General features: G+C 42.8%; 1 protein-coding gene across 2 annotated transcripts in view; it reads right to left on the reverse strand.

The window, feature by feature from the left end:
• The window catches only part of grm8b (glutamate receptor, metabotropic 8b), a 128583-nt gene that overhangs the window by 99439 nt on the left and 4168 nt on the right, over positions 1–24976 (reverse strand). For both annotated transcript variants that reach the window (XM_065956853.1, XM_020635000.2), the window contains exon 2: positions 21182–21996. In XM_065956853.1, the coding sequence (XP_065812925.1) occupies positions 21182–21724 (543 nt within the window). In that variant the 5' untranslated portion in view covers positions 21725–21996. The remainder of the gene's footprint in view (positions 1–21181; positions 21997–24976) is intronic.

Consider the following 24976-nt stretch of genomic DNA (forward strand, 5'->3'; position numbering starts at 1 on the left):
CCGCAGATTGTTAAGAGTGATAACACACTGCTGCATGAAGTGACATCATGACCAGGTAGCTTTTATTAATCATGGGACGGATCAGGGCTGCAGTCGATGAGTTGGAACGTTTCTTACTATTTCAGTGTCGCCCATTTTAAGAGTTGAAGCTGATGGAGGTGATTAAAAGTCTGAAACACTGCCAGATGCCTCCTTAACACCTGCATCACAGGTTTCTAATTCTTTGCTATACTGTCTCTGTACTGTATGTGCACATGTAGATTTAGTTCTGTCTTCTTTTTAAACCATTGCATGAGTTGTAATGTATATGTTCTGCTCCTTGGAGGATGCGGTCTACGCTGTATTTCATCTTGGACAATGGCTGTTTCATATAAAGTATGTTGCTAATGGTCGTTAGCAACATACTTAACTACAGGTCACATGATGTACTTCTGGTCAAATCTACTCTATGTTGGATAAACTAGCATCAAGCTAGCTAAGTAGAATTCAACAACAATATATATCAGTTTAATTCTAATACAGCTATGTTGTCATATGGCAACATATAAAATGTATTTCAGTACGGTTACTTTTATTTGTATGCCGCTGGCGAGCTCTGTGATTGGATAGTCTGAGAGCTGCAATGCATTGTGGGGCAGTTTAGTATGACCAGTGTGCTACAACCGGGTATTTCTCGCATAGGCAAAATTGCATTCAATGATTTGAGATCTTGAGACTACATCCTCAATGTCATGTCATATTTAGTATTAACGTATACGGTTTCGGACACAGCTAATGTCACCCACTCCTCTGCGACTTCACATATATCATACATTTTGCCCGCTGTGACGTAACCAGCAAATTAGCAACAGTAACATTTGTCGCAGAATAATTTAATCGATAATATTGAGTAAATGATGCATTGCTAATTCATTCGTATAGGCCGTTGGAGTTTCTCCTCAAAGACAGCACGTCAGGATTTAGAGCAGGGGTCTCCAACCTTTCTTCATCTGAGAGCTACTTTGAAAAAATTAAAGTGGCCAAGAGCTACTTGCATCAAATCACTTGCATTTATTTACATAGCACACATTTGTTCACATGTGAAATTGCAATAAGCCAATGCTTATCAATAATCTTAAATTCACATCAAGGTCCAAGAAAAAAACATCTTCTTATTGTGCCACATAGTAAGCTATGTTGCTGAAAATTCATATCAAAGAAAACATTACTACTTTACACTTGTTTTTATGGGCCAAATATATGAATAGGTGCATTTACTGTCGTCAGATTTAAAAAAAATAATAATAATTTAACACAGTCGGTCAACCTATAGGCGAGCTACTTAAAACCTGCCCGTGAGCTTCCTGTTGGAGACTCCTGATTTAGAGTGTCTTGTTGTTGATCCTGGTTTTTGGTTGTATTTGGGGGGAAATGATTTCACACTGCTCTGTTGTACTTGACATTTATCCTCATTGAAAAGCCCAGTTTGCAGTGACTGATAAAAATGCGTTTTAGTGTCTCTCTCCGTGTGACAGAGTGATGACAGGCAGCAGGTTTTCAGCTCATCTGCAGTCAGGCGGGAGGAGAGCCCCAAGGAGGGAGGGCGAAGGGGGGGGAGGGGGAAATAGAGGGGGGTGAGGGTCAGTAGACCAATCAGCAGCAGGGAGCTGTCAGGACCAATGAGCATCAGCGCTGACAAAGAGCTGCAGAGGATGATGGGACGGAGAACACATCTGACCTGCGATCAGCTTTGACTCGTCTGAAAACGGAGTCTTAATGTCATCAAATCAAGTCGCAAAAAATATCATGGTTCAGGTTTTAAAAAAGACATGTCAGCCTCCAGAGGTCAGAGGGCACAACCAGAGTGTGATCGATTTACTATCAGACATCCTGATGGTTACAGCCTGACACAGATGATTCACTTCTCAACCAAAAGAAGCACGTTTGAACTCCATAGCTGGTTAAGATTTAGTGAACAATGAAGAGTTTCACCTGCTCCTGGCCAAATCTTAATCCCATATCTCAAAGTTTGAGCTCTCAAACAATATGCATGCTTAACCTGAGGAAGAAGATAGGCCCTAATCGTCTGACTGCTCAAAGCGCTTTTACACCAACACATTCACACCCTGATGGTAGAGGCTGCTGTGTGAAGAGTCCATCAGGAGTAACTAATCCATTCAAACACATTCATACGCCGCCGCCAAAGCAGCAGGAGCAACTTGGGGTTAAGTGTCTTGCCCAAGGACACATCAGACATGTTGCTGTAGGAGCTGGGGATCGAACCCCCGATCGACTCTACCAACTGAACCACAGCCGCCTCACACCGATGCGACCAGAGGGATCATTTTTTAACTTCAATTAACTCCTCAAATCGTCTTAAGGTTGTTTGATTTCATGCATGTGATTCTGGAAAAAAATTCTGGAAAACAGCATTGAGAATTATTATTAATACGAAGAATAATTGCATTCAAATGTTCAGGATGACACTTTAAAGTCATGTGATGTCCAGTATTACCCTGAGAAGATAGTGTTGGCAATAGAAGTCATTCAAAAGGGAGAGATGAGGACAGATGTCAGGGTTGAAATGAAATTTTTTAAAATAAGCCTGAGAAGTCTGAAATGAACGGTAAGAAGTCTAAGACAGCTCAGCTATGACCAGCAGATCAGCTGTCTCTGTCAACCAGGCGGTCCATTTTACGAGTGTTCCCTGAACTCTACGTGACGGCTGAACGGCAGCTCAGGGGCGGCAGACGCCTGTCAGCAAGCATCACGTCCTACGGCGAGCGGGCAGCACCGCCTTCCCACAGCTTAACCCCAAAATGTCAGGAAGGCAACGCTCGGCCGCCACGGAGAGACGGGAAGACGCAATCTGAGCAGCCGCTTGACGATAATCTGGACGAGCAACGCTAGCAACGACACACTGTGACATCACCGTCCCCAGGCTAAGAGAGAAAAGTGAAGCAACACATTTTCATGTTGACCCGGTGTTCTTTGACCACCCGTCGCCTGCAGCAGGACTTGTGTGGAACAGATGAGCAGAGTTCACACATGTAGTGGCGTGATGGATGCTAAACTAAAACATGTTCTGCTGGTGGAAAAAAACATCAGGAAAACGTGTTCAGTGAAAAACTGCAGGAGGGAAACATGCAGAATCAAAACTAGTTTCCACTCCGTTTTAGACTGAGACTAATTCACTCCACTGGATGGACTGTGTGTGTGTGTGTGTGTGTGTGTGTGTGTTTGTGATAATTGTGTAGATTCAGTTCATCCAAGAGATGAACAGTCTGCCAATAAAAAAACATGCCACCCCTGAAGCACATTACGTTGTCAGAGAACTGACTCTTAAATTTCAAGCTCAAAGATTTTCCCTTTTAAAGGAATCAAAAGAGATATTATGAGTTCTTAAAAAAAACACAAAAGGAAATCTCACACAGTGGATAGAGATCACTGTCTCCTCTGTATTAATGCCATAAAGTTCAGAAAGAAGTTCTGAATCTGAAGTAATGAAGTCCAGAACACACCTGACACTAGAGAGACAAAAAAAGGGGCTGAGGAGTCCGAGGCGAGAATTGTATGGTCACAACTTAATCAGCATATTATCAATAGTAAATTTAAAATTGGTTCAAGCACTGAATTTCTAAATTGTATAAACATGGACACGACTTCTTAGAACTGCATGATGTGGTTAAAATGACGTGTGAGTGCCACAAAAAAAACTTGACCGATCAATGAGGAATCCATGGTCATGAAGACTCAAATCCTTAAGACCCTTGGTTCTTGACTTGAGGGTCTGATTCAGTGGGTCACATAAGTTGTATATCTGTGGGATCAGGTTTCTTAGATAACTTAGAAAAGGTTCAGAAAGACCTGAAACGTGGACCATGCCCAAGTTAAGCTTTTAAAAAGAAACAATTATAAAATATCGTCACCTGAATCTGATATTTTTGTTTGACTTTAAAGGCAGGGTTGGTAATTGTCGAAAACTAGCATGATTTTGAAAGTAGCATTCCTTCAGTGATCCGTCTGCACCCACCCCCTCCCCTCTGTCAAACACCTGGAGCACCCCAACACCTCACTCCTGTTTGCAGACTTCTCCTCTGCATTCAACACCCTGCAGCCTCACATCCTGGCTGACAAACTTTCAACTTGCTTCCATCTGAACGACCAGCTTATCCTGTGGATATTGGACTTTCTGACCAACAGATCACCGAGAGTTCTGGTCAACAACACCTTCTCCAACCTCCAACACACCTCAACTGGCTCCCCTCAGGGCTGCGTGCTCTCACCTCTGCTTTTCATCCTCTACACCGATGACTGCAGAACCACACAGCCAAACCTGGTGAAGTACGCAGACGACACAGTTCTCCTGTCTCTGCTGTCAGGCCCCTCTCAGCACCATGGACCAGTTCTTCAGGAGTTTGTGGAGTGGTGTGACAGCTCCTGCCTCGAACTGAACGTGAGCAAGACCAAAGACATGGTGGTGACCTTCTCCTGTCTGATTGGTTCATCAGATTGGTACCTTGTGGCAGACATTGGTGGAAGTTTTTACAGGCTTACAACTGCTACAGATGACAGATTTTCTTTGTTCCTTTTTCAGAAAACATGAGTTATTAGTTTCTGTCAGGACCTAAAGACAATTTCAACAAAAATCTTAAAATGTGTATCTGGTGGAAATGACCAACCCTGCCTTTAAGAGTGAAAGATAATCATGAAATGTGAAAATAAAAACACTCTGAATTTGAGTTGAAGTCTCTCAACACAAAGAGGTTAAAGAACTTGATAAACAGGTTATTAATTACCGTTATATTTACATTGACTTGACTTTAAACAGCAGGTTACTCTCTGGCTTATGTTCCCAATGCCATAAGTTCTTAAGTAAGTAAGGAAGCACTCCAAGATAGGAGTTTGATGTGTGAGAAACAGACAGGAGAACAAAAAGAGGGGAAGGACTCAGTGATTAAAGCGTCACTAAAGGCCTGTCCAGGTAATAGCCTCCTCCACACAGGAAGACAGCGTTTAACTGAAAGCTGCGGGCTCTGTGAGTCGAGCTGTGATTTGTTTGGCTGCTCGGAAAAATGCAGTTAAAAGGTTTAGTCTCTGTTGTCGAATTACTTTGTCTTTTCTTTCCCTGAAGCGTCTGTAATTTTAAAAAAAAGAAAAAAGAATCACACAGAGCAGGAACAGAAAAGGTCTGTTTAACAAACGTGAGGACAGGAGAGAGCGGGCGCTCCAGTCTCCAGGTTTAACCAGCGGAGGAGTCTCGTTAGGTGAAAACAAATGGATCCTGACTTCCTCTAGAGAGAGTGACACACGCAGCAGCTTTTAAATGTTAATGTGCTCCTTACAAATCGTGTCAACCGTTATCTTCTGTCCGTTTTCAGCATTTTCTAATGACACAAACACCAGGAAGTAGTCTGCTTCTTTTACCAAGAACCAGCGGGGGCCGGACTTTCAAACCAGCAACACAGCGGGGGTCAAACTGTAGGATGTCTTGTTAGAAAAGACAAACGGGAGTCAGGTGAGTTTGCCGGTATGTTCAGAGGTAGCAGGAGGAAGTATTCAAACATTAACAATAGCCATTTTCACATCTGCACTCCGGGAAATAATGGAAAACAACATACTGGTGAACATATATTGCAGCGGTGTAATCACGTTCATGGAGATCGTAGCCATCGCATGCACACACTCTATGCATCGTGCGGCAGTCACAGTATATAAATATCACTCCCACTCCCACTCACTCGAGGTGAATTGCTGTGTTCTCACATCAGCTGGGGACTGGCAGGAGAAACTGCGGGTGACGTCTGAACAATAAATGTGGCTTTCACACACGCAGCTCCTCTGGGAAATATCAGGAGTTTTTCAGGAGTTTTCTGCAAGTGTGAAAGCCCTAAAAGAGTAAAAGTACTGAGGAGGTACAATCAAAAGTCCTGCAGTCACAATGTGACTTAAAGCTAAGGGAGGCACCTTTGGACAAATCAGAAGGGGATTTTATTAAAGTATACAACGTGAAAAAAAAATGTTAAAACAGCTCTGCTAACACACATGTTCATATTCAGGATGTCCTTTATGTTTTAACTGTATTATTGATGGTGTTTTTGCAAAGGTAGAAATTTGCTGCTTTTCTCAGTTTGATGTCCTTGTAATCTGAACGCCTTTGGATTTATACTGTTGGACAGGACATGTGCAGACATCTGTCATTAATGTATGAAGTTTAAAAGAGAATAAATCAGTTAATCAAAACAGTTGAATACAACTATCTGATCTATCAGGCTCCTGTTGCTCTCTCAGAAAAAATAACACTGAATGAACTCCTGCTGACGCTCTCGGAGAAGTGACGGCCGAGCAGCAGAGAGGACGAGACGAGTGTGGGAGTGTGCAGGAAACACAAATGAAGCGTGAAGTGTGTTACGCTGGCACAAAAGGAAGAAGAACAAGATGGCTCCTCGGCTTATGAGCAAGCCTCCTGAGACGACAGCTCCTGCTCCCATGACGGCTCATTCGTGCAAAAAAAAACAATTTCCATCAGCAGCACTGCAAATGTCAGGTTCCTGTCTGCGCTCGTCAGCATCGTTCCACGGCGTGACTCAATGCACCGCCACATCAACGAAGCATTTCACAACATTGTCAGAGAGGGAGGGCGGCACGAGAGCCGAGCCTCCAGCTGGACTACAAAACACCAGCAGGACTACGAACAACTGACCACCTAAAAAAAAAAGAATTCTGCCCGAGCAAAGCACCGACCCTCCACCTATCCAGAGGCAAACTGCTAAAAAGCTTTTTGCCAAATAATGTTGAGAGAGCACTTCTTTTTTTTTTTTTTACCGCTGGTGACATCCAGAAGCTTCTACGTGCAGAAACAAGAACTGAGCTCCTTCAGTTGGTGGCTCCAACTGTCCAGCGGCTTCCCGTCTCGACCAGTTCCTTCTATCCATGCCCAGCGCCATTTGTTTCTTAGTCCTTTGTCAACTTTTCTGACATCTTCTTTTCCAGGTTTCATGCATCGGTTTTCCATTTTGAAGCCGAGCATAACATGCTAACACGACATCGCTAGATCCCACATTCCCACTGCTGCCAAGACCCGCCCTACTCTGCTTCTGATTGGCTAGAAACGTTAGTTAGGTTGAGAAACAGAGCTGCGTCATTTGCATACCATTGGACATTGAACTCCACATCAACTCTAACCTAATAACCGCATCCACAAAAAATCCCAATGCGTAGTTAAAAAAACAAAAAAACAATAATTTCCCCCCTCACAGCCGGAGAGAGGAATACTGTAAGCCCTGTGGACTAATGGACAACCAATCAGACAGACATTGTTTTGCTGATAGCATGACTAAAGAGCTGAATTCCCATGAAAATAATGTTAAACAGACAGGAGATCAAAATACATCGGAGCTGTCTTGAAACAAATCAAACTGTGACAAATCTGCTTTGTGTAATAATCTCTTTATCCTGCTTCACAGACACTCGGTGATGGACAGGAACACACTAAAGACTCCTACGACTGTAAACACACACACACATAAAACACACACACACAGCAGATCTATGAGACAGAGGCAGGCGGATGGAGATGGATCGGTTGGAGGTGATGAATGATCCGCAGCAGCTTTGACATTCACAAGGACAGGAAACAAAGCGTGTTGGACTCCCACGAGACGAGAACGAGTTCATTGAGATTCTCTGATCAAATGAACAGGAAGACGAAGACGAAGGGAGGACGAAGAGGGGGAGAAATATCTCAAACTCTGGATTAAAAATGTGGTTGAAGACGTTTTTTGTAGCCGTCGATATGACATCTACCTGTTACGTCATTTACACAACGATTAACAAGTGATGAACATTAAGTATGCTATGTCCTTTAACACATACTTAATGTTTTAATTAATTAGAAATCATAAAATACCTTGTTTTTAAAAAATCAGTGTCACTCCAGATGTGGTGGTTCAGAGTCCATTCTTCCTGTTATTGTGTGAATAATCGTGAGTAAGAGTGTGTAGGAGGAGAGGTGACAGTATCTAATTATCTGTGAACGTATCCACACTAAAATAATGGTAATAACTCTTACAGACGGTCACTAGTCCTCTTTCTGCTCCTGCACCCTCAGCAGCTTGTGTTTCAGGTGTCAGAGGTTTCCTCCAGAAGTCCCCGCCTTGTGAATCCGAGCATCACTAACAAACAGGGAGACTCCTCAGGTCCTGATTGGTGGACTGGTGGCCTACAGGCTCTCTCTCTTTTACGTAACAGTCATTATGGTGACCCCTGCTGCGGCCTCTCAGTGTTATTTTGGACTCGATTCAGGATGCGCTGAAGGAGGAGAAACCCTCCGCTGTGAGTCACAGCACCCGGGGGGGGGGGCAGAGATGATGACCTGGCCACTCTAACTGGGGAGGAAGTTCAAACACTTTGGCTGCCTTCCAGTTCACATTAAATATTTTATTTTGTCCAAAAACATGTAAGTCAAATACAGCAGAGCCAAACATGGATTTCCCAATGCATCTGGTCGCATATCTACAGTATGCTAGCATGTTTTTTATTGTCTGTTATGACCCACAATCCTCTGCCAAGTGGCAAATACTGTACATCAAAATAACTGAGCTGCAGACAGCGAGGTCAGCTGGACTGTCACATAGAAAGTTCTGCTCAAGTACAGATTGACATAAAGAATTGTGCAGTGTTTTGGGAGGGATTGTGAACTGTAGCTTCATTTTGATGTAAATTCAGTTTAAAAAAAAAAAACATTTTTATTTAGATTGAAACCTGGAAAATGTTTTTTTTTTTCTACATCTAGTTTCTGAATAACAAGATTTGCCTCTGGTAAAAACATTTGTTAAAGGCAGTGGAGGAAGGAGTACTATAGTTTTTTGAGAGAATGACTTCCCTCCCATGTCCACAGAGTTGGTCACCTGTTTACTGCACTATGTAACTTTGGCCTCATCTGGCCTGAAGTGCCTACAGCTTTACGGCTCGAGTTCACACAGCAGCCTTCAGCTACAAAAGCAGCCAGTCAGCCAGTCTCCATGCTGTTTGTTACAATGATGAGAATAAGAGATGGAAGAGGACGGTGCTGGATGAAGCTTAGGAGAGAAAAAGAGAGAGTGACCGAGCGAGAGGCTGAAGTAGAGTCAATATTGAACAGGCTTTTAACACATTGGAGGGAGCTTTAGCATAGCCAAGCTGTCTCTGCTGCTGTTGCAGGGTTGCAAACTGGTTACACTGCTGCCCAGCAAGTCAGTATGATGATCTGTCTCACGGCTACTGGAAAAAGCAACAAAAGCACAAATAAATAAAAAGAGCATACAGTGTTACGTGCAGCCCTGTTCTCTCTCTCTCTCTGTATCTCCCATATCTGCTGCACAGCTGGTCTCTCTCTCCTTGATTCTCCCTACCCCTTCACCTGCTGCACACCTGAGTGTGATCTGTGCTCAGGGAGGAGGAGGAGTCTTTAGAGGAGCCAGGTAGGAGAGACAGGGGCACACACACCCTGGGCAATGAGGGGAGGAGCTTTTTGGTAGATTGCTGGGTTTTGGTATTTTTAATTTGGATTGGAGATACCCTGTTTCCTATTTACAGTTGTCTTGCTTTCTGTAGGTTCTTTTTTTTTTTTTTTTAGGTAGTTTAAGAGTTTCCATCTCTTGGTCTTTTTGAGTCTTTGGTTTCTTTGACGGGGGGGGGGCGGTATTTAGATTGAATGAAGCTGGGTTTTTAAACCATTATACCTCTGTGGCATCCTATGTATTCTGGTCTCCATCTTTTGAGCCTGAAGTTAATTATATGTGTTATGGAGGCAGTTACAGCAGAGAGAAAGTCTGTTGAATCACTTTTGGATGACACGTTCATGGATGCCTTTTTTCTGTTGTTGCGGTTTGACAAGTTTTTGGATCAGACTGGCATATAATCAAATCTGACACCCCTGCCAGCCAATCACAAATGAGTACTTTCGGTGACTTTGGTACGAGAAATTATTCATACATTTCTACATGCCTGTACTCAAATTTCTGCCCTGTCAGTGGTTTTGGAAACAGAAACAGAGCACCAGAGAAAAGCTGACTTCAGGAAATATCTGACATTTAGAAAAGGGAGGAAAAGGATGAAGAAGAGTTGTTTCATTTGGTCCAAAGTCTTTGGATATGATCAAGGGAAGTCTTTAAGAAGAGACAGAAAACATAAATATTCCCAGTTCCATCTCATTTGTAAATCTTTCTGCATGCAGATGTGATTTCTCACTGATGATCTCACTGCTCTGAGATGTCGTTTAAAAATTCTTGCATATAGCACTGAATAAAATATTGAATCATTTCTAGAGAGTGTAATTAAATTATATCCGCCTGAGTGGATATGGATCCCAGTTTTCCTCCCTGATTATCTCAGTGTGTTTGTAATGAAACCAGCTGATTTCTGACCTTTATTGCTGCAGCTGATGAGAATCTGCAGAGGTCACGCTGACCGCCCACTGACTCCACAGCAGTCTGTAATTTCACACATTTATTCGACTACAGTCTAGACTTTTTGTGCCCACATGGATCTGATTTCTCGCCGTGCACTTGCATGCAGAGCTACCTGTTAATATAGATCAAATCATTGTTACAATCCCTCCAATGTGAGTAGCCTGGTCATTACAGTTGATTGTGTTCTGCTTGCTTTTGCTTTAATTTCAGTTCAGTAGTTTTCAGTGCTATCAATGAATGATGGCGTTTCCACATTAGTTATATGATTGTTTCATACCGTGCATAAACAGGATTGCTCCCCTCTCCCCCACTGGTCTGCGTTCACATTTGTAACATTGCAATGTACTCGAGGACACTTGTGTATGTACATAGTCCGATACAGCAGGTGACAGTTTGCAAATCCGCCAAGAAGCAGAAAGAAGAATACACAACCATGGCAACCACTCACAGGCTGAGTCCATCAGTCTCCATGGACTAAATATTTCCGTTATTTCTGAGACGCCAACAACGACCTTCTTCCCATGCTGTAGGGATACGACGTTTTATGAAGTGACAGGAGCCGTTTAGAATTGTGTTGTAAAGCGGTCTACTTCCTTGTTTGAGCAAAGTAGCATTCAAATCTCGTGCGGACCGTACTTGAGTACACATGAATCATACCCTAGACCACCTCTTCAAGCAGACTCTGGCAAGGAGTCTGAGTACTTTGTACTGGGTATGTTAGTGTACACACTGTTCGAACAGGACTTTCGGGTCAAGATCCAGAGCCCGGGTCCCTAATGTGAAACCACCCTAAGATAACAGAGATGGTACTGACTCCTGGAGAGAAACATCGTCAGGCACATTGAAGCAGCTAGTTAACGCTGTGCACCAGTGGAAGTTTAGTAAGAAGTCGGCACAACGCTACTTTGTCTGGTTCAGGTCAAAAGAAGTGCGTAACGTTCATGTCCTCTCTCATTCAGCCCTCTGAGAAAGAAAGACGATCATTACGTTTCCTAAAATATTCAACTTTTGAAATAAACTCTGCAAAAATAAATATTCCTCTAGGCCTTTCCTGCTTCTTCAGTTCTGTTTTATTTCCTGTTGTTAAGATAATGTTACTAAATCTTCCTTTTCATTAGAATTCAATGTGAAACCGTGTAATAAAGTACCTTCCTGACACACACGTTTGTCTGCTTTTCAATGGAGTGGATTATTGAACACGAGATGGATTACAAGTTGAAGCCATCCAAAAGAGCATAAAGCTTGAAAAAGCGTTATTAACACTGACAACAAAACAATGAGCATGATGGCTTCAGACAGCTTAACAAGCTCATTGAGAGACCCGTCCTAATGAATTGCTGCTTCAATGTGCAAATTTCCCCGGATTAAATTCCATTATCCACCCTCTCAATCTTTTTTTTCATTTCAGAGAGAAATTTCATTTGTTAGCCAACAATAAAGCAATCAGGTAATGTTGTCGGATCAGCCGGAGGACATCTCCTGCATACATTCACTTTAAAAGAAGATGGCGCTGCGGTCTCTGCCGCACATAAATTATGGATGTTAATGAGACGGGGACGATGATTGGATGTGATGCTGCTGCTCACACTGACATGTTCAGGTCACAGTAGGGCTGCAAAAGTGATTGAAATACGACCCAAAATTATAACTTGAGCAATTGTAATTTCCAAACCATAGAATCTGCATGAAGACAGCATTAAAACTGAGAAACCGGTTCTTAAAAATAATGCCGCTCTCAGGACTTTGTTATATGTTTCTATAGCACGGAGTCGAGTCATTTTGATGAATCTCTGTCCATCGTTCATAGCCATGTCAACTTTCCGACACAGGGGAGAACTCTGAAGTTATTTAAGACAAGTTAAAGTTAGATTTCAGTCATTGTAGACACGTTCAAATGTCTTCAAAACGCACTCAGCAAACCAAACTACATCGTTAAGCAATGACAATTTTGAGCACATTTGAACTGTTTTTCAAAAACTTTGGACTGTTTGGTTTAGTTCCATTTAACTGACTAGAAAAAGGTTGAAATAAAATCCTTGCACGCCCCGAGTGTGTGACAGGCGCATCGGAGGAGGGTAAAACTTAAAGACAAAGAGTTAGGCTCGCTTTATGCTAATAGTTTACTAGCATAAAACGAGACGATGTGCAGGAGCCTTTCTCATTTAACTGACTAGAAATTTAGTCAACTGGGAACAACACTTGAAGCAAGAGACAGCGTAGTGCAGACCGGCTCCAAGGGATCGTTCTTTGACGAGACTCCTTCTGCCTGAACGACCGACCAGTGTGTGCCAACAACGTGAAACCATGTCCCTTTTTGTGTTGCATGCTAAGGTTGAAAACGTTAACACAATACATCCTTTAATAAAACCAACAAAAAGACATTAACAATGTGTCAGACGCCTGCCAGCAGTGTACGGATTTCTATTTTTTTATTCCCTCGCATGAACCATCAGCTGTCTGTTTGTCAGGAGTTCACACAGAGCCGTGTGGTATGAGGAGGCAACACCTCAAGAGAGTGAAAGCAGCGACGGCTTTCACACGTCTTCAGACAGCAAAGATCAGCTCCCTGAAAACTTTGTTCGCTGTACATTCTGTCTTTTCTCTTCCTCAACCTTTCTGTATCATCAGCAAAATAACACCTGTGTGCTTTCTGCTGATCTTTATCACCTCATTCTGTCTGAGGATGAGCTGAGATCTCTTTGATCGATAATCTATCACAGAACAGAAAGATTCAGTCTGCAGAGAAACTCGACGAAACAAATCAGAAGAACAGAGAAATAAAACATGGATCCCAGGGAATCAGAAGGCCATTTAACTCGGTTTATTCGATGCATTAAATGTCACAGTTTTATTCCACTTTGATATTCTGTATTTAAGATATTGACCTGGAATGGAAGGGGTATTTTTGTTCTGCAGCAAAGGTGAGAAGGAGAGAAGTCCTGGACATCAGACGTCATTTCTGTCACAAAAGAGAGAGAGCAGTCTGTCTCTCCCTCCTCTCTAGAGTTGATGTTCACACAGGTTACCATGTGGTGGACACTGAAGCTTCAGTGTTTAGCCAGCTCTGCAGCTGTCTGTAAACCTTTCTGTGTTTTAACCTCCCTCCATTTTTCAAAAGCATCTCCAATATTGATCCTAGTTTGAGCACGTTTCTGCTCGTGGAGCTTATTAGAAACATGCAGAGGCTTTTTAGGTCGGGTACAATCACTTCTATCTGAACCAGTTCTCTTGCCCGCTTCCATCGCTGCAACACCTGTTGACCTGATAACTGCTCTCATATCTGGCAAACCGAGGGGCGTCCAAAACGGCCGTCTGGGGGTGCCTTAAAACTGCCTACCATCTCTGGTCCAAACAAATCCAGAGCATTCAGGACCAGAATCTAAAGTTAGAAGGAGGACATACTGGCTGCTGCATTGTTGTCAGAGAAGCCAGCACTTCAACATAGCATGTTTCCTTAATGTCTGATCATATAGGAAGGTCACTTCATTTCAGTCAGTAGATATCTTACTGATTGCTCCTTTAAGCTTTAGGGTCTTGTACTGATGTTAACTGATAATGTCAACTTTATATAGATAAACTGGCCTAAATCCACTATGAGCAATATTTTTTTATTGTTCAGGTGAATTGTTTTTTTTTGTTTTTTTAGTGGCGTGATGTCCCAGACAGTCACTGATGTTCCTGACAGGCAGTGGTACTTTTCTCTTCTTCTATGGTTTCAGGCTCAGTTTCCCTCCTCCCTATGACAGTTTAGATGGAACGATGCAGGAAAGGTTCGCTCTGTTTTCCTTCCTTGCTCAGTTATTGTCTCGCCTCCGTCATTTTTTATTAATTTTTTTCTGAGTTTTTGGCCGAGCCTGCAGCGCGCTCATAAACACAGACTCTGCGTCTCTGCCTCTCCCACGCAGGTATGGAAACTTAACGCAGCAGCTCAAGCGACTGTCGCAGCAGAGCGTCCTCTTGGACACCAGGCCGGCCTCAGACTGTGTGTGTGTGTGAGAGAGAGAGAGAGAGAGAGAGAGAGAGAAAGATGGATGTGCGAATGTTATGCAAATGTGCTGAGAGCATATCACAGTTTCAGATGGAGTATCTCACCTCTATCAATCTGTGAAGAATCTGAAGAATATGCAGAGAGTTTTGTTAGCAGGAAAACCGAAGATTCTTAGAGGCAGAATATGTCAAGTAATAGTTCAGGTACCTCACGCTGGCAGTGATAACAAAGAGTCAAGCTATATTGTAAATATAAAAGTCAGCAACCCCGTACAGTGAGTGCCAATTGAGACGTGCTACTCAGATCTATCTAGTATTCTGAACCAGGCTGTAAATATGTTAATATCTGTTTTTGTGAATGGTTGTGTATGTGACTTCCTATCCTTCTGCAGACAGCCTCAAGCGGGCACTTGTCAAACTGTACAGGATTTTACTCCTTAAACCTCCACATTTTCTCGACATTGCCACGTGATGCTCCAATAGAAAAGTTGCATGCAAAATGGACAATGTGCTGTGGTTTGAAAGAAAAAACTGAATCTGGCCCATCTCGTCTTCTTCTAGCTGTAATGTCTAGATGACATTGTAACTTTTAGCTCATTAAATATCCAGCCTTTTGACTGTGTGCTGTTCTCCCCTAAAGGTTTATCACTCATGCAAATGTATTAACGTGTTCCGACGTGAGTGTGGGCGGTGTTTATTTCCAGGCGAGGTGTCAGTGTAATACACAGTGGGAGAAACCTGACTGATAAATTGTTTAATTCTCCACAGCGACACTGTCAGACTCCCTCGATGTTGCTCCTCTTTAGAGTAATGATACGACCTGAATCTGCAGTTTGTGTTAATTTCAGGAAATATTGCGAATGCGGATGTAGGAGGTCACAGCGACGGATTTGTGTCTAATCATGTTGAGAGATTTTCTTTTAATCTATTCATAGTTCCAAAACCAATATTTGGGGTCAATATCTTTTATTAGTTCATATTTATATCACATAAATATCACTGCTGAAGCCAATTTACAGCTTTGTGGTTTATAAAGCATTAGCCCATAGACTGTAAATATTAATGGAGCGTAAGTGACGTCACCCATCTGTTCCTGCAGGGGGCTTTGGAGTCCCATCGATGGCGGTCTGAGTCAACATTAACGGCAGGCTGAGAGGATGAGTTATCAATAAACTCACCCCCGTACAGTGTGTGCTAATCGAGACATGAGCTAATCAGACCTATTCAGTTTTTTGAACCAGGCTGTAAACATGTTAATTTCTGCTGTAAAAAAATGCTTTTTTGAATGGGTGTGTATGTGACTTCCTGTGCTTCGGCAGCCAGCCTCTAGTGGACACTCAATGAACTGCAGGATTTTACACTTCCACGTTGGCTTCATTTTTGAACAATGGAGGTTGCAGCTTGGGACATGACAGACACCTGCCGGTGACAGAAATAAGTACTTTTAGTGGGTGTGCTTTAATCGGATGCATTCACCATGGAAGCAATTGCAGCAATTACAGGCTGCAAGCTGAAGTAATGTACTGAAGCAATTCTAAAATGGATGTACATATTCTTCATTTAGACAAAGAAATATTTAAATAATGCCCAAGCTCCGACGATTTTCAATTCCATATAACTTGAGAAAATGAAATGCAGCCTAACAGCCAACAGCAGTCGTCTGTCTGTCCGAGTCCTGACTGCAGCTGAGGGTGTTGACAGAGCTGGTGAGCCGCAGCCGGGTGAGGAAACATCTGCATCAGCAGATCTGGCCCCCCCTCCTCCCTCCCAGGGGCGTCTCCAGCTAATTTTAGATAAGTGATGTTGTTGGGCCTTTCTGTCCTCATTAAGCCGGCCGGGCTCCAACACATACACATGAATCATACGGCTTCATCACTAATTTAACGCAGTGGAATTTGTTTGCTGCTCTGCACACTAACATGCCGCCTCCAGATACAGTCTGTCTGCACGCACCACAGAAGAAGAAGCAGAGGCAACAGCTGGGCTCAACTCTTTATGTCAGCACAGCGAGGGAAACATTTGTCTGAAAATGTTATCTGGCACAGTGTGAGGATGAAACTAATGAAGAAATGGAGACGGAGCATGTTTCCAACACCACAGAGTGACATCTTTTTTTAAGTTTTAGTGAAGCCAGTCGGATCTGTCAAAAGTTAAAGCCCCAAGGAACTCAAGACTACAACCACACAGGGGGGGGGGGGAATTATTAGCCCCAGTAGAGAAATAAAGCCTGTTTTAAACAGACTAAAAGCTGGATGTAACATTTACTACCCATAAAGATGACTATGGCTGCCATTTTACAAAAATATTAAAAACTGGTTCATGATAACGTTTTGTTATCGACTATATAAAGAATTTCTTTCATCTATCCATCCATTATCTAGACCGCTTTCCCCGTTTGGGGTCGTGTGGAGATGGAGCCAATCCCAACTGTCATTGGGCAAGAGGCAGGGTACACCCTGGACTGGTCACCTGTCAATCACATGGCACTCTCACATTCACACCCACGGGCAATTTAGAGTCACCTATTAAGCTTACGAGCATGTCTTTGGACTGTGGGAGGCACGGGGAGAACATGCAAATCAACACAGAAAGGCTCCTGTTCGACGGGGGTTCAAGCCAGGAACTTCCTTGCAGTGAGGCAACAACGCTAACCACTGCATCACAAAGCAGCCAGAACTGTTAATTTGCAATAATTGTTAATTTTAGCATTGATAGAGTGAGGAAAATGATGATGAGGTGGCATTTCTCCAAAATCACTTTGCATGTCAACACAGTGCTTTTTAAGTTAAAAGGTTCTGAGACACCGTGAACGGAGCAGTTTAATACATTCTTACATACATTCCAATTAGTAAGGGAGGTTTCACATTAGGGAGTCAGAGACTCGGATCCTAGTTGACCCCAAAGTCTGGTTCATTTGATCAGTGTGAACACAAAAGTCCCATTCTCGTACTGAACTCAATTTGCCGTGCCCGAGACCACATCTTCAAGGGGACTCACGAATTCATGTGTACTCGAGTACGGTCCGCAGGAGATGTGAACGCAACCGTGCCCAAATAAGGAAGTGGACTGCTTTATGACGTCATTCTAAACGGCTCCGGGTGCTTTGTATCCGGGGCGCTGGTGGCGCAGTGGCTTGTGTGCACGTGCCCCATGTATGGAGGCATTGCTCCTCCAAGCGGGCGGCCCAGGTTCGAATACCACCTGTGGCTCCTTTCCTGCATGTCATTCCCGAGTCTCTCTCCCTGATTTCTGACTCTATCCACTGACCTGTCTCTCCATTAAAGGCACAAAAAGCCCAAAAATAAATCTTAATTTTTTTTTTTTTTAAAACCTTTGTATCCGCACGGCATGGGCCAGTTTACTCTGAGCTGCACGTTAGATGTGGACGTACAGAGAGGGTCGTTGTTGCAGTCTCAGAAATAACGAAAACATCCACAGTTAGCAGGATGGATTCAGCACGTGAGTGGTTGCAATGGCTACTTCTTCTTCTTTCTGCTGTTTGGCGAATTTGAAAATCAACTATGTGCGTACCGCTACCTGCTGTATCGGACTGTGTACATACACAAGTGTACTCGGGAACAGAGCAATGTTACTAATGTGAACGCAGACCAGCGGGGGGAGAGGGGAGGGGGCGCAATCTTGCTTGGGCACGGTACCAAACAATTGTAACTAATGTGAACTAATGCTTTAAAATAAATATCACAGTTACAACATCAACATGTCCAAATCCTAATTTTTATCCCAGTTTTATCATTTTGAAAACTTGTTCATTTTAGGGGTTGAAATGTGATGGAATTGTTGATTGTTGCAGCATTTGTACAAACTAATTTTGAATGTAAATCTGGTCTAAATAAAGACGCTATTTCAGCCCATTTCATTGCTCATACAAAAATCATTTATACAACACTATACGAGCTGTGGGATCCGTAGAAATCGCAGAGAGAAGGTATAAACATTCACCAAAGAAGAAGAAAAAAGAAGACTGAGCATGTGCAGGTTATCAAGCCATACAGCTTTGCCTAATCAGAAAGACCCATGTGTGCTGAAGTAGTTATTTCATTCCTAACAGGAGTGAAGATGGTGAAAATGGTGGAGAGACACTGATGAGTTTGAAAGCAGGTCTACTTCCTGTATGACAGTGATGCACTGCTCACTTACAAATTCATTTTAGCTGCTACAAATGTGAGCTGCATCTTGAAAATCACCTTTTATGAATGCCTTAGTCCTGAACGTCTCTTCAATGGAAAAATGCTTGCTGGGATCACTCAGTCCACCAAGCTCCGTCTCTCAGCTCTTCTTTCTTACAGGTATCAATCAACTGCGTCATCATCTAGGTCATCCTGCCTTTGTTGTCAGAGCTTCATATCCTTAATACCTGCACATCAGCCGTCTTCTTTTTTAATCTTCTGCAAAACTGTCATTTAACCTTCTTTTTAACAGCACACAGCCTCAGACAAGTCAAGTTCTCATTATCATTATTTAAGTAACTTTTCATTACTTAAGCACCTGCACATGGTTGTTTGAGGCTACAATAGTTAACTCAGTTAGCATTACATGTCAGCCGTGACCAGGAAAAGAGATATCTGGAAGTACATTGACAGAAAAGACGATGGTACTGTGCAGTTCAAGGTGCGTGGCATTAAACTTGCATATCATGGAAATACTAGTTGATGATACCAGAGCGAAGAAGATTAGCCTGCTAATAACCCAAATGTTGACTGGATATATGCTCCCAATAAAATGTATTGAAGGCGAAGGCATCCATGAGCGGATGGTGTTTTTTGGAGTCGGAGCTAACTGAGGACTGAGTTGCATTGTGTGGACAAAGTGGCTGCTACTACGGACACGTGGACAAACAGACTTTCAACCGAATATCAACGTTGAAACCTGGTAAGTGCTCACTGGCTATGTGTACTTCAATAAGTTTCATGTTGGTCTGTAATAGACTTTCAGACAGTTGTGATCTTACAAAATAAAGCCGGTACGTTCATTTGTTAAACTCAATTCGAAGTTAAGACATCTGTCTGAATTTGTAAAGTGAGGCTCAAACATTAAAGAACAAGAGGAACACTATTATTTTTTTTTTAAAGATTTATTTTGGGCTTTTTGTGCCTTTAATGCAGAGAGGGGACATTGGATAGAGTCGGAAACCAGGGAGAGAGAGCGGGGAATGACATGTGGAAAGGGGCCACGGGTAGAAGCGAACCTGGGCCTACCACTCGAGACGAGAGTCTCAACACATGGGACGCGCGCCCTACCACTGCGCCACCAGCGCGCCCCGAGGAACACTATTTTTGCATGGAGTGAACTTTAAACTCGACAGAATAAAGTAATGAAACGTGTCATTTGGTGTTAAATATGGAGATGCACCAGTGCTGAGAATTGCATTGAATTTTCCACAGCTTAAACCACCATAACAGTATCTGAAAAATAACATTTTCTCAGTTACAAGTCAACCCTCAAAGTTCACAGTGTTTTACTACGACTGACAGCAGACTGGCAGTTAACATTCAGTCATGTTGTCAGAGCATCACCTCTCATTCATCTGTTTCTCTCAAGCAGGAAGCTTTAATCCAGAAACAAGATTAAGTAAGAGTGTGAAACAACCAGTGTTTCTCATCTGATCCGTCTGTCTTCTCTGATTTAAAGCTGCTGTTTCTCTCCACATCTGCATGGAGGCTGTCATGAAGACGAATCGTAGATTTAAAAGTGTGCAATCACCCAATTGGAGAGGCTCTATAAGAAAATGATCTTCCTCTCTGTGTGTAAAACTAGCCTAAAAGACTTAAACACTAGTTCAACAATTCAACTTTAGTCACGTTACTGAAGAGAATCACAATCACGTCAACAAACAAGTAAGAACACCATGAGAAGATATTGTCCCACAAACATACTGTATGAAAGGAGTTGATGGAGTGTCTGTAAAATCCTCTCTTTGTCTTGTGATCTGCTCTTGAAGACTCAAGTTCAAGTTGGGCACTTTAACCGTCGCCATCTTGGATGGGTAATTGTTTTTGGACATCTAGGATCCACCCTTTTGTCTAAATATGCCTTTATCCTTGTTTACAGGCTGCTCCAGTAGTGGCATACCCTGCCTTATACACCATCTTTCAGACATTTTCTAGTTTGGGATCTGTCCATCCATCCAGCCATCAATCAATCCATCTATCCATTCATCCACCTAAATAGGACCACCATCTACAAAATTGACATGATGCTGTGTTGACAAAGACTTGAAACCAGCTATCAAAACCATTGACTTCTTAAAAAATTGTTTACTGAGAAGCAGGCTCATTTTCTTAACTCTTTTCAAACAAAAACTTTTGCAAAAAGTGAAGTCGCCCCCTACTGGTCATTAGAATAATGCAGGCACTTCTTGCAGTGGCTATACTTATAAAACCAAGAGACTACATCAACTTCTTAAATCCAGTCCAGAAAATCTGCAATTGTGCCTCAAGGTTTTGTTATTTAGCAGGTTTTTCTCCATTTTAAACATTCAAAATTAGACTCTCTGTGTCCTTTTATCTTTGGACAGGATTAACTGATCAACTCCTGGGTACAATATCGTTATTTCAGAGCTGCTAAGAGATTTAATACCTTAAGACTCATCCTGTCAAGAAAACAATGGAGACAACAGAGAGAACTTTTAATTTTTAATCGCTTTGACAATGAATCCAATTGACCAAGGATTAGCTTCCCAGAGCAGTACAGCAGCAATCGCAGTGATTCAACAGCAGAAATATCATCTGTCAGCATTCTCTTACCTTAAACAGTCGTAAGATGTTGGCCACCATGATGGACACAGAGCTGGCCGATGCCCCGATGACACCCACCACTTTATCCGGCTTAGCAAAGATGGGCGGGTCTCCATTAGCACAGCGGACATCAGTGCTGTCCCTTTCGATAAGTGCCTGGACAAAGGTGAGCGACTGCTCCAGGGCGTAGGTGTCGCGAGAGCATGTGTCCAGGATGCGTGCACCAAGTGTCACGTTGGGCAGCAGCTCTGGGTCCTTGTTGATGAGGTCGATGGCAAATAGCATGGCCTCAAGCCTGTGGATGCCCTTCTCCTTCTTTAGCTCGCCACAGGGAACGCCCCTTTCGCCACGAGCATGCACAGGGAACAAGCCTCCCAGGATGATGTCACCGTCCAGCCGGACTGAATGGGCGTACTCTTGCTGTGGCTGCTGGGAGTCTGCAGGGACTGCAGGCTTTTGAGACGCCAAACCAAGCAGCCAGTAGCTCTTAAGCATCAGCAGCGATAGGAAGCAGTGGCTGGTGACCCTCGGGGCTTTCAAACCCCTCGCCATTCTTCGTGTAGGCGAGCAGACGAGAAAGAGAGCGGTGGTATGATTGAACAATCAACAGGCTGATTCCTGAAGCGGTGGTCGTGCGTGATGTGGCGAGGATAAGATGGGCCTGATCATGGAGTCCCCCGTCAACAAGGGCCTGGGAAATCCACAGGGAGGAGGCCTACCCAACCTGAACGCTGACCCGGGGGTTTCCTATGGTCCAGGTTCATTTGTCAGACATGTCTGAGGAGAGCTCCAGGGTCGCAGCAGCTTCACATTGTTCCACAAACCTGATGGAGATTCAGAGAAAACAATTAAAGCAATGCAATGCATCAGAGATCGCTCGAGCAGAAATTCTGACAACTGGGGAACAAGAAAATAACTGGGATGCTCACTGCACCAACATATTCTGAATTCCCAACTAGATGTTTCCAGTTATATTCATAAGGACACACTATTGAATACTTGCCTTATTAGACACGATATACTCTCAAAAGACACATATTAGACCTGTGCTCCCTGAAATATATTCATCATTCAGTTTGGACCAGTTCATTCCCAATGAATCAGTGGTTTCTTTCAGATAGGAAAATGATGAAAGGTAGATTTTAATGGCATCCAAACAGATTTCCTCTGTGTACAAGAACCTGACTGATTTTGTCTTTTCTTTTTTAAAGCCAATATGAAACAGATTTCAGAGAACAATTCAAATATGTTATATAGCTGAATATGAAAAATAATATGCGTAGATTTTTGCATTGCATTTTGACCAAACAGAACTTAGTTGCATGATACAGTATCACCAAGCTGAACCACTCAAACCAGAGCTGGCAACTTCAGTTTACACCACAATAATCCCAAACTTGCACAAACACACCAAATTTGTTTTTAGACAAACAAATATTGCAAGGCAAGAGGAGTAACCAAGTTTAGAGATGTTGTTTCGTAATACTAATTCACCTTTTCTTCAATAATAATAAAAGCTTCATACATAAATCACAGCAGCCAAGAGTGCACTTAAGGAGTGTTTGGGACAACGGTTAAGCTCCCAAGCGCTCTCTGAGGTCATTCTTAACTCGAAACAGCACTACAGTATATTTGTCTCAGGGGTTTGTTTCACATGACTAGTTTCAGATGAGCAAGAACAACGATTTAACTACCCCATTAATTTGGGACGTTGTGTAAAATGTAAATAAAACCACAACATGATATTTTGCAAAACACTAAAGGTGTGCCCTGTCTCTAAAAGGTCTCCTGGGTTTCCCTCATTCACTCTCTGACTCTCCGTTCCTTGAGCTGTCTGGCTCTGTTTCTGGCACTCAGGTTCTCTCTGGTATGGGGACTGGATCATACACAGCAGGCCTGACTTTGCTTGGTTTCGTCGGTTCCATTCAGCACATACACAGACACACTCATACATGCTCTACACTGCTGATAACACATTATGCTGAGTTACTGTGCCGTCATGACCACAAATTGCAGCCACCACCAATACCCACTGCATGTGACCTGATGTAATTGATTATACACCCAGATTCATTGTGTACTGCAAGCAACCAATTTGTCGCTTAAATGTCACATATTCACCTCCTCTTTAAGAAGTGTAAATAAGTCTCAGAGCTCCCCACAACATGTCTGTGAAGTTTCTTGTTCTAAATCCACTCTGATCCTGTATTTGATCATGCCTATAAACCCCTCTATTTCAGCCCTGCTCAGAACAGACTGTTTCTGTGTCTGTAGCTTTAAATGTAAATGAGCTGTAGCTGACCACGCCCCCTCTCTGGAAGCGCTTGGTTGTCTCGCTCTTTCTCACTCCATGCCCTATTGTTTATGATGAGAAGGCAGACTCAGAGGGCAGAACAAACACCTAGCTGTGGGAGTGTCACCCACCTGGGGGAGGGGTTACCGCCATTTGTGATGTCATGAAGGGAAAATCTCCAAACGACCTGTTTGAGCACACATTTTCTGAAAAGTGGAGCAGGTAAAAGACGGAGAGGATGGACTTTTCTCATCATTGGGGGGTTTGTAGATGGACTAGGGACACATATTAGTGTTAGAAAAACATGGTGGAGTGTATTTTCCAATAAAATGTTTCCTGCAAAACATGTTAGTTAAAGTAAGTAAACAAGAAAGGCAATAACGCTATTAAAAGTAAACCTTATCAACAATATTCAACACTAAGCAAACAGTGCATGTTCTAAAGTGAGTAGAATTATTCAATAATTCATGTTCCTTAAACACCGACTTCGCAGTCTTTCAATGCAAAGTGTCACAGAGCTTGTATCAAAGACAAAATGTCAGACATTTGGTGACGTCGGACGCCTCAAATGTCACCGGTGCTTCGAAAGGCATTTCATCCACAGAGTGGGACTCAACTCAGGAGGAGATGCGACTGCATACAGGGAGGAAGTCTTAAGGCTGTGAGCATGGTGCGCAGAGAACAATCTCATTCTCAACACCTCCAAGACCAAAGAGCTGATCTTACATCTCAGGAAAAAACAAATCTGACATTCAGCCCATCAACATCAACGGGGACAGTGTAGAGAGGGTTTTCGGGCCCAGTTTCCTGAACACACACATTGATGAGTTCCTGACCTGTAAAACAAACAGCAGAGACTGTGTTTCCTGAGAATTTTTCTGTTGGTGTCCTTCTATCGGTGCTCCACAGAGTCTGCAATGAGCTATGGCATATCGCTGTGGTTCACTTGTTGCTCTGTATCAGACAAGAAAGCGCTCCAGAGGGTCATTTACATAAATAAATAAATCATTGGATGCCCTCTTCTCGCCCTTGAGGACATTTACAGATTGCACTGCCTCAGGAGAGCCCACAGCATTCCCAGTGACTCATCCCACCCAGGACACCATCCTTTTGAACTGATAGTGTTGAAGGACTCTCAAATCAAAAACAGTTTTTACCCCATGGCCATTATGGCACTAAATGCTGCTCCAATGTGACTGCCTTTTGAATGTTTCTCTCGCCTGAGCAATAGCACCTGAATTAGAAATACACTTTGAATGTGACATATATAAGTTATACTAGTTATTTTTATTCATATCACTACTTCATACCAACTGTGTGATCGGCACTTTGTTATATAAGAAGGGAGACGAATAACTAAGAAATATAACCATGCACATTCCTGGTCATAATCATTACATCTCTACCTGATACCAAGTCATACAGTAATGAACTTAAAGTACATTAAAGTCAAAAGACATGAGCACAAAATATTACTGATACCACACCACAAAATTTAATTAATGTTTGAC

Source organism: Labrus bergylta, chromosome 7, assembly GCF_963930695.1.
Source record: "Labrus bergylta chromosome 7, fLabBer1.1, whole genome shotgun sequence".
Lineage (NCBI taxonomy): Eukaryota > Metazoa > Chordata > Actinopteri > Labriformes > Labridae > Labrus > Labrus bergylta.